Source organism: Ruditapes philippinarum, unplaced genomic scaffold (genome assembly GCF_026571515.1).
Source record: "Ruditapes philippinarum isolate M1 unplaced genomic scaffold, ASM2657151v2 ctg2715_1_1_1_1, whole genome shotgun sequence".
In the NCBI taxonomy this organism is placed as follows: Eukaryota; Metazoa; Mollusca; class Bivalvia; order Venerida; family Veneridae; genus Ruditapes; species Ruditapes philippinarum.
In genome coordinates this window covers 1-14,162 of record NW_026856692.1, presented here as the reverse complement: position 1 = coordinate 14,162, position 14,162 = coordinate 1, and the positions used below count along the sequence as shown (strand labels likewise).

The 14,162-nt window shown below is 33.7% G+C and overlaps 1 protein-coding gene across 1 annotated transcript in view; it reads left to right on the top strand.

The window, feature by feature from the left end:
- LOC132747372 (tyrosine-protein kinase Abl-like) overlaps positions 1-9,302 on the top strand; it is a 33,272-nt gene extending 23,970 nt beyond the window's left edge. The window contains exons 12-15 of the mRNA XM_060736728.1: positions 38-171; positions 3,380-3,555; positions 4,510-4,815; positions 6,894-9,302. Of these exons, the coding sequence (XP_060592711.1) occupies positions 38-171; positions 3,380-3,555; positions 4,510-4,815; positions 6,894-6,912 (635 nt within the window). The 3' untranslated portion in view covers positions 6,913-9,302. The remainder of the gene's footprint in view (positions 1-37; positions 172-3,379; positions 3,556-4,509; positions 4,816-6,893) is intronic.
- The last annotated feature ends 4,860 nt before the right edge of the window (positions 9,303-14,162 follow it).

The window sequence follows — 14,162 nt, the reverse complement described above, 5'->3', positions numbered from 1 at the left end:
TATAAACATGTATGAAGGGTGTTACTTTTTCTTTCAGATAGTTCAAAACATATGTATGTAATGGAATACCTTGAAGAGGGCTCATTGCACAACTATCTTATAGATCATAAACAGTCAGGAAATGTGGTTGATGCTAAGAGGAAGATACTGTTCCTGATAGATATTGCTAAGGTATTATTATACCACTACAGTTATACCATGTGACATTTTGTGATTTGTGTGGGGCAGGAAAATTAATAACTATGAATGTCCAGGTTTTTTTTCTGCCATAACTTTTCTGGTATCTCAATATTTTTTGTGAGATAAAGTGTAAAGTCTACTCATTCTTGTGAGTAACCAGGACAAAGAATGTTACTTTGGGGAAAAAATCATTATATTTTTTGTATAGTGAAACTGTTTGAATATTTTATTTTGGAATTTCACATTCTGTTTTGTTTGTTTGAATGGGTTTTATGTTACACCAACACAGTATAGGTCATTTGGCAATGTTCAAGCTTTACTTGTGGAGGAAGACTTCAAATGCCCTTAGTTTATCATTTCAGGCACAAACTGGCACCTTAACCTTTTCCCTTATATAAGGGTGGTTCTACGGCTTCCCCCCCCCCTTTTGAAGCCTCTTACAGTGAAAAAATGCCCTATTTAGGCCCCAAACACTGTTTTCTGTTTGAGAAACATTGTTAAAATAAAGTGACCACTTTTTTCGGCGCTGTCCCCCATCCAAATATTACATCAGGGGGTTGCCAGAAGGGGGATGTGCCCCCTGTTTGGCGGGTTTGAAGGGGGGCGGAGTCCCCTCATCGCCAAGAAAATTTTGGACATGTGGCAGGCTAAAAATGGCCTTAGGTGAATCTTTGGGTAACTAGTAACCAACTGAAAAGCCTTTGACTCTGTCTCAATTCATTGAGAAGTTGCAGCACTTTGAAATCAGTTTTGATGGAAAAAAAACAATGCAAAATAGTGATTTTGAGCAATTTTGAGACTTCCCCCCATAGCCATAGTAACAGGAAATTTACCATTGAGCAATGCTGTTACAGAGGCTATGGTGTAGTCAACATTTGTGCCAAGTTTCATTAGTATTGAAGCATTTTTCATAGTTTCATAGCAGTTTGAACTTGTTACAGGAGGCTTTTCAATGAAAACGGCCATTTTTTGCAATATGCTCATGGGGTAAAAAGGTTAATAGAACCACCAATGTCAGTTAGCTAGCTGGATAGCTTCCTCACATGAAAGTCCCTGTTGGGATTCAAACCCACAGCAATGAGGGGCAAGTGGTTTGAAGTCAATTACCTTAACCACTCAGCCAGGGACGCCCTTCACATTCTGTAAAAATTTACTTATTTTCCCTCTATAAAACATTCTACCGTAGAACTTCAGTAAGTTCAAGAGACTGGAGTAAAAACTGGCTATTGTATTGTTAGATGGGTTTTTTTTTTTGCCCCACGCAAAATGTCACATCGTTTACGCACTGTGTATAATATAGAAGCTGAAAATTTAATTCAATTCATGTCAGTTGTCTGATTTAAGTTTGATAACATCAATTGTGCTTGTTTTATAAATATTTCTATTGTAGATAATTGTTCTGTTTTCAACATGGCCCAATCAAATTGAAATACTGTCTTCTGTATTTATACCCCCAAACAACAAAGTTGTAAGGTGGGTATACTGGAATCAGCTCGTCCGTCCGGCCGTCAATCGTTTTTTTCTTGTCCGCCCAATAACTTAAGATTCCTTCGACCCTTAGTCTTCATATTTGGCATGTAGGTTAGTCATGATTAGTAGATGACCCCAATAGATTTTGAGGTCACTAGGTCAAAGGTCAAGGTCACAGGAACCTTGACTTCAAAAAGCTTGTCCACCCAATAACGTAAGATTTCTTTGACCTACAGTTGTCATATTTGGACTGGAGGCTAGTCATGATAAGTAGATGACCCCTATTGATTTTGAGGTCAAAGGTCAAGGTCACAGGGGCCTTGACTTCAAAAAGCTTGTCCGCCTAATAACGTAAGTCTCCTTTGACCTTCACTTGTCATATTTAGCATGGAGGTTAGTCATGATGAGTAAATGACCCCTATTGATTTTGAGGTCACTAGGTCAAAGGTCAAGGTCACAGGTGCCTTGACTTCAAAAAGCTTGTCCGCCCAATAACTTAAGATTCCTTCGACCCACAGTCTTCATATTGGGCATGGAGGTAAGTCATGATTATTAGATGACCCCTATTGATTTTGAGGTCACCAGGTCAAAGGTCAAGGTCACAGGGGCCTTGACTTCAAAAAGCTTGTCCACTCAATAACTTAAGATTCCTTTGACCCACAGTCTTCAAATTTGGCATGGAGGCAAGTCATGATTAGTAGACCCCTATTGACTTTGAGGTCAAAGGTCAAGGTCACAGGGGCCTTGACTTCAAAAAGCTTGTCCGCCCAATAACTTAAGATTCCTTTGACCTACAGTCTTCATATTTGGCATGGAGGCTAGTCATGATAAGTAGATGACCCCTATTGACTTTGAGGTCACCAGGTGAAAGGTCAAGGTCACAGGGGCATTGACTTCAAAAAGCTTGTCCGCCCAATAACTTAAGATTCCTTTGACCCACAGTCTTCATATTTGGCATGGAGGTTAGTGATGATTAGTAGATGACCCCGATTGACTTTGAGGTCACCAGGTCAAAGGTCAAGGTCACAGGGGCCTTGACTTCAAAAAGCTTGTCGCCCTATAACTTAAGATTGCTTTGACCCACAGTCTTCATATTTGGCATGGAGGTTAGTCATGATTAGTAGATGACCCCTATTGATTTTGAGGTCACCAGATAAAAGGTCAAGGTCATAGGGACTTCGACTTCAAAAGTTTGTGCACCCATTAACTTAAGATTCCTTTGACCCACAGTCATCATATTTGGCATGGATGTTGATTATGACTATAAGGTGACCCCTATTGATTTTGAGGTCACTGGGTCAAAGGTCAAGGTCACAGGGACCTTGACAAAAAAAGCTTCTCTGCTCAATTGCTAAAGAATGTCCTGTCCGCAATATATTGATTTTGACATTTTCACATTTGAAGCATGTAGAATACATAACTTAGCAATGCACTGGCTTAGTAACCTCATATTTGGCAGGGAGGTTGTCCTTGAGCTCTAAATGGCCACTGTTGATTTTGACAAAGTGGTATGCGGGGGTATTCACGCCATGATAGTGGCAGTTCTAGTTTGTATAACTTGCGTAACAATTTATTTTTAAATATATTGTAATAGTAGACAAAACAAATAATCTTTCTGCTATAGTGTTAAATACGATTATTGAGTTGATAACATTAAACATTTCATGTATGGAATATTGTCTAGAAATTTTTTAACTTATCAGAAAATTTTGAAATTATTATATTTCAGGGTATGAATTGTTTATTCCAAAAATCCATCGTCCATGGTGACCTTACAGCTAAGAATGTGCTGTTAACTAAAGACCTCACTGCAAAAATAAGTGACTTAGGCTGGGCAAAGGAGCTAGAAAATGAAGAGGAAAATGTAGAATATAGAAGAAATGATCCCACCTTTCAGCCACTATGGTAAAGTGTTTTATGACTTTTTCAAGCAAAAATTAAAGCATGATATGTTTTATCATTTCTGGCAGTATAATGTTGCACACTTACTGGCCTACATGTACAAATGCACACATGTACGAATGCTGTGCACACTTACTGGCCTACATGTACAATTGCTATGCACACTTGCTTACTGTTCTATGTGTACCAATACTATGCACACTTGCTTACTGTTCTATGTGTACCAATGCTATGCACTCTTGCTTACTGTTCTATGTGTACCAATGCTATGCACACTTGCTTACTGTTCTATGTGTACCAATGCTATGCACACTTGCTTACTGTTCTATGTGTACAAATGCTATGCACACTTGCTTACTGTTCTACGTGTACCAATGCTATGCACACTTGCTTACTTTCCTATGTGTACCAATGCTGTGCACACTTGTCCAATGTGTACAAATTTTATGCAGATGTATCGTCATAATGTTCCAATACTATGCACACTTACTGTCCTATATGTTCCATAGCGAACAAGTTTACCTTTTTCAGAAAGATCAATTAACTTCAACAAATGACATCACAGAATTTGTTCCAAATAATCAAAACAATATTATTACTCTGTTAAGTTTTATAGCTGTGACTTTCCTCTCCTGGCCTAAGGTAATCGTTTCTGATTGCCTGCTTCAGAGTAGGGGTGACATATAGGGATCACTTCTGTTTTCTGTCTGTCTGCCTGTTTATCTGTCCATAACAAAACTCGTCTGGACTACTCCTCAGAAACTACAGGTAATCATTTTTAATATCTAGATATGTTTCAGCTTCTACTTAAAGCAGAGTTATTGAAATTACTGACAGAAACAAATATGACTGTGGTCATTTACATACTTATGTTGTTTTTTTTCTCCCAAGTTTTTTCACCATCTTAACCAATGAATTATATCCTTCAAAAATAATTACTATTTATATTTATTGCAGGACTGCCCCTGAGGTATTTGAAAGATGTGTTTATACAAAGTTCTCAGACACATGGAGTTACGGCGTGGTCTGCGTGGAAACTTTCCAAGATTGTTCACCACCGGCCTATAATGTACCATTTGACCAATTGAAACAAAAGAAAGACACATACCTTAGAAACTTGTATGGAGCTATACTGAAGGGTCTCAGGATGCCAAAACCTGCACAATGTCCACAAACTATCTATAATGAGGTGATTGTAAAATGTTGGCAGAAGGAGTATAAAGATAGGATGCATTACAGAGAAATTATTGAAATTCTTTCCCGGTAAGTTACAAAGCTAATGAAGGGTAAATATTTTTTGACATAACAGTAAAAAATGTGGTACTACTCTGGTGCCAGCTTGTTCCTAAGAAAAAGCACAAAGGGGTTTATCTCCACCAGGAAAGCTGGCAAGTTGTTGTAAAGTTTAAAATACAGCAAAAGAGAAAATGAAGTACACAATTTTTAGTATAAACAAATAATTAAATTTTCAATATAATCTTGTAATATACAAGCATGTATAATACAGTGGAGAATTGTTCAGATAAAGTGTTTTAGTATTTATCTAATGATAATTTGTTTCTGTCTGTATTTTAAGTTATTTATTTCCATTTTGTGTTGTAAATATCATTAAGTAGTTTCACTTGCCAAAAATAAAACTGTTGCAAATGGTTGTGTCTAAATTTAAGGATTTTATTAATATAAATTTGTGACTATAAATATATTTTTAGGATTTATAAAATAACATAAATAATTGTACATCATTACTATGTACATCATAGTGCTGTAATATAAGTAACAGAAAGAACCTATCTGATTTGTACGAGGGGACATTGCTGAGTGTTTTAGATGTTTCTTTTGTATTATAGGCAAAAATAAAAACATGTTCCCTGTTGTCACAATATCAAACGTAAAAAAAAGTAACCAATGTTCAAGCATCTGAATATGATATTTCTATCGCTATCCCTTTCTCTGTTGACACAATAAGTAAACCCCTAAAAAATTCAGCAAATAAATGAGCATGCTCTGGAGTGTGTGTAACTAATACCTGCACTCTTGTTGCAATGTGCATGTGCAGTTGACTCTCGGTAACTCGAAATCCAAGGGACTGGGCATTTTACTTCGAGAGAAACGGAATTCGAGTAACGTGGATCTGCCGCCATTACGTTGACATTCGTACATGTATATTGAATGTGCAAAGAAGTAGGTTTGTTATTGAATATTTATCCGTTGAAATGACGGTAAATCACTTACAATATATAAATGAACAAAAATATATTATTCAAAATTTAATACATGTATATTAATAGTGAAACATAAAAGCAAACATTCGTTGCAATGACATAAATGCAAGTTTGTCAGTATTCATCAGTAAAGCACAATAACACATTCATTTCAACTACAATTTGTCTAATATTTTAAGTGAATTGATCATCGGATGAAAACGAAAGTAGCAACTATCGTGAACTGGAAGTACATATTAATGTATGCAATATGACAAAAGATTAATTATACAAATGTCATTTACGTTGATAACACACATCAATACCTAGGATGTAATTTGACTAACACCTGTCAGACTGGCATGAGTCAATTAATTTCTGAAACCGATTAAAACCACTTTTACGACATGTTAATAATACATGATGACCGGCAATTAAAATTACTATGAAACGTGTGAATCACAAGTGACAACATCTCACCTTGATGTGGCCGACCTTTGATCATTCGGCTGTTTTAACACTTTGACTAATTGAGATGAAAGTATGCTGTACTTTAATTGACGGGACCAAATTTTCTTTTCGACTAAACAGGAGTCTCGGTAAGTCAAAATTTGACCTAAGCGGAGTTAAAATACAAAGATAAAGAAGGAAATTTGACGGGACTTTAGAAATTCTTCAACTAACGCGGAATTTTGAGTAAAACGATTTTGACTTATTGAGAGTCAACTGTATATGTATTTGATTTAACTCTGTCACATTTTCAGCAGACAGGTCCACAAACTATTATACAAATGTATATCATAGTGCTGAGTATATATGTACATCATAGTATTGTGGCCCATGTACATTATAATGTGGTAGAAAATATATACATCAGTTTTCTATAATATATGTACATCATCATTATAGATAATATGTACCTCATAGTGTTGTGGCCCATGTGCATCATAGTGTGGTAGAAAATAAATACATCGTCTTCTAGAATATAAGTACATCATCATTATAGAGTTGTACATGTAGTTAATATGTACATCATAGTGTTGTACTACATGTATATATATATAAATCATAGTGTTATAATATCAAGCACCACTAGGCTTTTACCCTTACTTTAAATGCCTTTTTTCTCTTTTATTACAGATATGAGCAGACCTGTTAGATATATGTCAGTACATTGTGTAGTTAATGTATTGATTGTTGTTGACCCTAAAAAATTGTCCTTATGGCGGAGATACAGGAATGCAAGACAATGAAGAAAATTTCAACCATATTTAAGGCTTGCTGTTAGGACAGCTTCCTATCCTTTTGTTATGTGAATTATTATGTAGTGATTGTTTTTCAAGGGTTTTGTTTCTATTCACACATGTACTGTACAAATATTGCATTGACAGGCAATGGGAAATTCTATCAACTCTTTGCCTTGTTTGGTATACATATTGCTTTTTAGCTCGACTTTTCTATGAAAAGGGGAGCTATCCTACTCGCCCCGGCGTCGGCGTCGGCGTTAGCGTTGGCGTCACACCTTGGTTAAGTTTTTCGTACCACCCCACTTTATTTCAGAAGTATTACAAGTATGGCTTTGAAACTTACCATACTTGTTCACCATCATAACCTCCATCTACAGACAAGAGTACATAACTCTGTCAAGGTTTTTGACAGAATTATGGCCCTTTTTTGACTTAGAAAGTGTATTGAGCTTGGTTAAGTTTTTTGTACCACCTCACTTTATTTCAAAACCATTGGAGGTATTGCTTTGAAACTGAACATACTTGTTTACCATCACGACCTTCATCAACAGACAAGAGGACATAACTCTGTCAAGGTTTTTGACAGAATTATGCCCCTTTTTGACTTAGAAAATACATTGAATATGGGTAAAATCCACTTATTGCCTTAACCCTTTGAGATATTGCTTTGAAACTTTTAATGCTATTTCACATCATTACCCCCATCTGTACGCAAGAGAAGGTAACTCTGTCAAGGATTTGTTTTAAAAATTAAGGCCTTTTATCGACTTAGAATCTTGGTTAAGTTTTTAGTACCAGTCCACTTTTTGACTGAACTGTTTGAGATATTAATTTGAAAGTTGGAATACTTGTTTACAATCATGATTCCCAAACATGTCCAGGAGAAGGTAATTCTGTCAAAGATTTTATTTGAATTATGGCCCTTAACTGTCAATGTTTTGTATTATAGGCAAGCACTAAAAAAGTTTTTTTTTCTTTCTTACCAGCCCTCTTTTGACTTAAACATTTCAAACTTTGCTGCAGTGTTCAAGGGTATCACACAATTCAGTAAAATAATTCTTCACTAAATATCTTAATGCTCATGGCCATTGTTCACTTTAAAAATACAGAGATTCTTGTATTGCCTTTTACTGCAAAAACTTTTTTTATTGGCAAGCAATTAAAAAGTCGAGCGCGCTGTCTTACGGACAGCTCTTGTATTGATTTGTCATGGCAACTTGTCTTTAAAATTTGAAATTTTGTAGGATATTTTTTGTATTTTCCTCCTTAGTAAATGTACATGTTGATAAATAACAACTGATGTTATTAAATATTAAACATGTAAAGAGTAACATGATTGTGTTCTCTGTTGCCATAATGGAATAATTAATTTTTAAAATTTGTTATTAACAAACCAAGAAACTCTAAAATGTTTCTCATATTCTAGTCATCTAAGTGTTTTTATCCCCTGCCGAAAATACGGCAGGACAGCGGATATGGTTATAGTCTCCTTCTGTCCGTTCGTCCAGTATGTCCATTCTTCTGTCCCACATTTTATGCCTGGAGTCAATCTGGAAAAGTATTTGAGGATTTAACTTGAAACTTTGAAGATAGATCTCATTCAGGAGGAATGCAGTGCACAAGAATGAAAACTCTACCTTTCATAATATTTTAGTTATTGCACTGTTCTCATGCTTAATTATTTTGCTATTTTTATGTTTAATTTTTTTGTCAGGAGCATAAATTAACTTTAAAAGTTTTTTTTTTCAAGCTTTATTTGCAATTTTGATTTTGTCCAGGCTATAACTCTAAATGTTTAAGAGAGATATCAGCTTGAAACTTCATAGGTGAAAGCTTTCATATGCCAACTTTGTACATTTCAAGGTTATTGCCCTTTGATGTGTATAAATGCTAGTGTGGCAATAATTTTTCCCCTGTTTGGTGGTGGATTTGGCAGTCTGTGACTACTTCTTTGTTGATATACCTCTGATATAAAGTGCTATCAAGTTTATTATATTATATGTTGATATATTATAGAATTTGTGATACTGTTGCTACAAATTTGAAATACATATTTTAACAAGGAGATAAATGTGATTAAATGAATGTTAAAGTTTGTTACAGAATTGTTTAATAGCTTGACATATATATTTTAGCAAGAATGAGTAGAAATATGATTATTGTCTGTATGTTTATTATATATTTTATAATGTTGCTTCAAATTTGACATACATATTTAACAAGGAAATATGTGCTTTAATGAATGTTTAAGTTTGTTATGGAATTGTTAACTAGTTTTGACATATATATATATATATATATATATATATATATATATATATATATACGAGGGTTGATCAATATATTCATGGACGCTTTTAATAACTTAATAATTAATCAAGATATTATAAAGAATTTTCGCTATTTAGGAGAAGAATTTAATACTATTACAAATATATTGTGATTTTAAAAAAAAATTCTCATTTTGTTGATTATATGTATCGCCATAGCAAACCTATGCCGTACGAACGCCGCAGTTTAAAAAAGTTATATTTACCATTTTAAAATACTTAAAAATTGGCCTTATTTTGGCGCGCTTCTTAAAAATATGGAAATAATGGCAACGTTCTTTCATATCATTTATAGAACATTTAAAAAAAAAACAAGCTTCGCTACGATTTCTTTTGTTTTTTGGAGATGTTAATGGAGACAGGGGTGTGTTGCCAGAGTGGAGCACGACGTTGTTGGAGCAGAGGACAGTAATTAAGTCTGTGTAAATCTTGGTATGACGCCACAGCAGACTAAGGAAAACTTGGAAAGTGTATCTTGAACAAAAAAAGTGTCATAGTCGTTTGTTTATAAGTGGCACAAACGCTTCCATGAGGGTAGAGAAGAACTTCAGGATAATAAGAGATGCGGCAGACCAATCAAAACTTGTTTCAATGAGAACGTTATGCGAGTGAAATTGAAGGCAGAGGTAAAGGGACACAAGTTAACCAGGTTCCATGATTTACAGTCCAAGGCATTTCTGTGTTGCATTCAATTTAATAAGAAACATTTTCAGTCAGTGGGACCACAGGCATGAACGATGTGTAGAAGTTGGTGCTGCATTTTTAGAAGATGTAACGCCCACGTAACGTAAGTTGCGAATGAGCTGCGGTGATCAGCTTAACATGTATTTTTGAAAACTGTCATTTTGGATAAAATATACGTAATATTTATCTGAAACTTACACATCAAATTGATAAATGATTGAATAAATGTCAAATATAATTATATTAACTTTCCTTCCCCAAAAAAACAATTTATGGAGTGTGTCCACGAATATATTTGATCAAATCCTCGTATATATATATATATATATATATATATATATATATATATATATATATATATATATATATATATATATATATATATATATATTTTAGCATGAATGACCAGAAATATTATTATTATCTTTATGTTATGTATACATTTTGACACATATTTAAGAAGGAATGATTAGAAATATGAATTATAATAATAATTTATATATATTTGTAAGTTGAAGGGGTGATCATTGCTGATGACTTCAAACCACTTGCTGCTATTATTTCTTCAGTTAATCCAATCAAGCCAGTTACATAGATCCTAGGAATAAGTTATGTTTTTGATTTATTACTGCTAGTTTTAATGATTCTTTAACATGTAATCAACATAAATGTAGTTTTGTTTAAGATAGGAAGAAAATTGTTTTTTTTTTTAATTCATTGTTGTAAGTGGTTTTTCTTTGACTGTGTCAAATTGAAGATGCTTTTTTCAAATGTTTGAGCCTTGCTGACTAAAAGTGTGACTTTTGACAAATTATGACTTTGTACTTTGGTTAAAAGTTTACTATTATCATACAAAGGGACCAAAATTCCTAAGCTAATGGTTAAAGTTTATCATTTTATACTGGTCTGGATAGTACATGTTTGTATATATTTTTAATAAGTAAATTTGTTCATTGTCATTTTAAATGGTAAAATTGTTGATAACTGAATTGCTTCACCATTTTTGTTTTTATATATTAAATATTTTTAGGGAATGGTGTACTGTCAGGCTTTGGTAACAGGCTTTTAGTATAACATTATCAGATGTTAACATGCATTACTATATATTTTTAGAAAAGTACAATTTGCAGTTTTAACAAAACAGCATTACTGTTTTTTTAATAGAGTATTAATGATTTTTTTTAGATTTTTGTATAAAGTTCAAAAGAAGACATATTAGGGTAGATAAACAATTGAGGTAACTAAACATATTCACCTAAAACCTCATAAGTCGTCAATGGCGGAGTGATTGTCTTTGACTTAAAACCACTTGCCTCTAACTGCTATGGATACAATTCTGGCAGGGACTTAGGATTCTTTCATGTAAGCAAGCAATGATCCAGTTATCATATATTCAACAAACACACGGTTCATAAGAATTATCTTCTACATACTTATTTTTTTCAAAACTGTTCAGCAACATATTCATTACTTGCAAGATAACACTTTTATAGATTTCTCAAATAAAAGACTACATTGACTCTTTATTACACCTTTATGTACAGTTGTAAATTCACTTGAAATTTTGCTCATATATATTTCATTGACATAAATATTCGAATAGTTATGATTTGTCACTTAAATGTAGCCAGTAGGTGAACCAGGTCATTTTACATGCACACTTGGCATGTATGTATGTTGAGCCAAAATATCTACATGCATTTTTATATTTTAATTAATCTTGTAGATATAAAATTGTTTAGCTGTGTGCGTGAGATTGTTGAGCTGTATGCGATCTTGTATGAATTATCATTTTATTATAGGGTTACACTAAACAAGTACATGTGGAAAAACACTTGCCTGTTGAAATGTTTATAAAATTTGCTTGAGAAGCTTAATTAACGTCCCCACGAAGTTACAACGATAAGATTCGAATTATCACACGGTATTAAAAAGTCGGACAACCTCCAAACATCTGCATAATCATTGTGGGATGAAATGACCTCACATATTATCTGTCCTGCATAGTCTGCGTGAGGTAGATGAAGTTAAAACATATCAAAAATATGTTATTTTTGTGCCCCCAGGTTAGTGGCGGGCATTTAGATTTACCCTTGTCCGTCCGTCCGTCCGTTCACTTTTGTGTCGCACGTAACTCAAAAAGTATTTGACCTAGAGTCATGAAACTTTACAGGAATGTTGATCAGCATGTGTAGTTGTGCACCTGGGTATTTTCGTCTGGATATTTTTAGTATTTTCAGAGTTATTGCCCTTGACTTAGTAAAATTTTGCAATTTTCAACTTGTGTCGCACGTAACTCAAAAAGTATTTGACCTAGAGTCATGAAACTTTTCAGGAATGTTGATCAGCATGTGTAGTTGTGCACCTGGGTATTTTCGTCTGGATATTTTTAGTGTTTTCAGAGTTATTGCCCTTGACTTAGTAAAATTTTGCAATTTTCAACATGTGTCGCATGTAACTCAAAAAGTATTTGACCTAGAGTCATGTAACTTTACAGGAATATTGATCAGCATGTGCAGTTGTGCACCAGGTATTTTTGTCTGGATTTATTTAGTATTTTTAGAGTTATTGCCCTTCACTTAGAAAATTTTTGCAATTTTCAACTTGTGTCGCAAGTTACTCAAAAAGGATTTGACATAGTCATTAAACTTTATGGGCAGGTTGCTCAGCATATTTAGGTTTGCACCTGGGGTTTCGCTTGTGGATTTATCCAGTATTTGTAGAGTTATTTCCCTTGACTTAGTAAAAAGATTGACAGAACAGTGGCGCGGTGGGGGCACCCGTGTCCTATGGACACATTTCTAGTTATTGTTATGTTAATGCAATATTTAGCTATTGTGTTATTTTGTAAAACTAGCAAATTAACATGTTACTGTTATAAAGTAAGCGATAAATTAAGATAATGACCTTGAAAATAGTTATATATTATTGACTTAATTGGAAAAATCATGTTCTAATTAAAATCACGTTGACTGTGTGTATCTATCCCAATCAAACATTTACAGTGACAGAATTTTGTAAAAGAGTTTTTTATGTAAGAAAATCATTTGTTAAGATTGTGATTGTCACGTTTTCTGTTCAAATATCATATATCTAGCTGTTGAACTGAATTATATATAACCTTGTGTAATTCAAACCGCGAAATATCATATAGTTAGTATGCTTGTTTGTATTTACTTACATGACCATTTTATTGACACTATGATACAATGAGTTACTCCTATCATGTTCACTATGACCGAGTCGTCGTGCAAAACGTTTTTTAATGCAGCCAATTATTAAAATATTTTAAAAGTTATCACCATGAAACATGGAATATATTGTACTTGCTTATCATGACAAGGTGCAGGTACACAAGGGGATTAATTCTGAATGAAATATTTTTTGAGTTATACCCCCTTTTTAACAGTGGAGCGTTAACATCGCATGCAATGCTCTTAGTTTTGACTTAAAATTGTAGTGTGTCTGTGATGTGAATTATAATGGAGTAAATATTTCCGTAGACAAAATTATAAACAATAAACTTAGTAAGCTGTCAGTCTTTCAAAATGTTAAGTGAAATAATTTTACACCTTATTCATATAGATCATGACAAATAAGATGCTGAAATTTACTGACATGTTTTCTTGGAGGATATTTTTAGATTCAGGTGTGACTATACTTTAATTGGATGTTACTATTTTAGGGAATCTACATGTATGTAGATAATTATAATTTTTTTATCTGACTTGTTTGTTAAGAATATGTAGTTTGTGCCTTACATTATGTTAGTATGTTAATCCTTGAATGATTTACTATTTCATAAAATAAGTGTGCTGTAAAATATGTTATACTTGTTCTTTGATCATTTTGAATTATATACTGTACAGTAGAGGTATTAAACATATATAAATATATTGTGTTGTGTATGATTTTTAGCTCACCTGTGCAAATAGTGTTTCAAATGAGTGCACCTCTCAAACCAATGATGAAACTTGCTGTTCTTTGCATGATGCTCAATCGGAATAAAATCTGCTCCTAAATAACGCTACCATTAGGATCTGAAGATCACCAATAGGAGGTCACCTTCTCATGATTTTTCAAACAGCATATCATCGGCGAGCTTTCACATGTTTGAAATCGATGCAGTTTCTGATTTTAACCGATTG